The following is a 1,126-nucleotide window of genomic DNA, read 5'->3' as shown; positions in this document are numbered from 1 at the left end:
GGGACCCCCCCCAGACCCTCCCAGTGCTCCCAGTTACCACGGCCACGGCCTCCAGCAGCGGGGTGCTGCCATAACCTCCCACAGGACCCCCCAAAACTCCCCAGGGACCCCCCCCAGACCATCCCAGTGCTCCCAGTTACCACGGCCACGGCCTCCAGCAGCGGCGTGCGGTTGCCCTCGGCGCCGTTGGCCCAGCCGGGGTCGGCGCCGTGCGCCAGCGCCTCGGCCATGGTGGGCAGGCGGCGGCGCCGGGCGGCCCAGAAGAGCAGAGCCCCGGGGTGCAGGCAGGGGGCGCCCTCGGGCTCAGCGGCATCCGGGGGCGGGGCTAAGGGACACGCCCACGCGGGGGTAAGCCACGCCCGTTCCAAGAAAAGCCACGCCCACGCTCATCGCAGCCCGCCCCAAGGAGGGAATGGGGGGGGAAGGGGTTGTAAGCCACGCCCACATAGAGCAGGCCACGCCCACAATTGATACCACAAGCTCCACCCACCATGGAACAAGCCCCACCCATTGGATGAGAAGCCACGCCCACAAGAGTCACCACAAATAAGCCCCACCCACCAAAGAACAAGCCCCACCCATTGCTGAGAAAAAGCCACGCCCACAACAAAGATAAATGAGCCCCACCCACCAAACCAGACTCAGCCCTTGGTTGTGAAGCCACGCCCACAACAAACATCCCTAATAAGCCCCACCCACCAAACAAGCCCCACCCTCTAGCTAAGAAGCCACGCCCACAACAGATGACACAAATAAGCCCCACCCACCAAACAAGCCCCACCCCTTGGTTGTGAAGCCACGCCTACACCACAAGCAGCAGCCTATCAAGATTCAGGCCCAACAAGCCACACCCCCTAAGCCACACCCACATCATCACCGCCTAATTACTAACACAAGCCCCACCCCTTGCCATCAAGCCCCTCCCCTTGAGGAAACCCCACCCCTTCACACCCAGCCACGCCCCTTTTCCAGCAAGTCCCGCCCTACCCCATTACCTTGGGCGGGGCCTCCTCGGGGGGCGTGTCCCTGGCGCGGGGGGCGGTTCCGGGGGGCGGTGCCGGCCACGCCCCTCAGGAATTTCTTCTCCACGTACTTGGCCCGGATCCAACTCTCGCGCTGGGCCCTG

General features: G+C 65.1%; 1 protein-coding gene across 1 annotated transcript in view; it reads right to left on the bottom strand.

The window, feature by feature from the left end:
• LOC121332044 (arf-GAP with coiled-coil, ANK repeat and PH domain-containing protein 1-like) overlaps positions 1-1,104 on the bottom strand; it is a 4,632-nt gene extending 3,528 nt beyond the window's left edge. Inside the window, exons 1-2 of the mRNA XM_041397065.1 lie at positions 996-1,104; positions 141-325 (exon numbers count right to left, since the gene is read on the bottom strand). Of these exons, the coding sequence (XP_041252999.1) occupies positions 141-230 (90 nt within the window). The 5' untranslated portion in view covers positions 231-325; positions 996-1,104. The remainder of the gene's footprint in view (positions 1-140; positions 326-995) is intronic.
• Positions 1,105-1,126: the final 22 nt, after the last annotated feature.

Source organism: Onychostruthus taczanowskii, unplaced genomic scaffold (genome assembly GCF_017590055.1).
Source record: "Onychostruthus taczanowskii isolate IOZ18803 unplaced genomic scaffold, ASM1759005v1 scaffold1345, whole genome shotgun sequence".
Classification (NCBI taxonomy): Eukaryota; Metazoa; Chordata; class Aves; order Passeriformes; family Passeridae; genus Onychostruthus; species Onychostruthus taczanowskii.
Note: the sequence above shows the minus strand (reverse complement) of the source record. Positions and strands in the feature narration are given on the sequence as shown.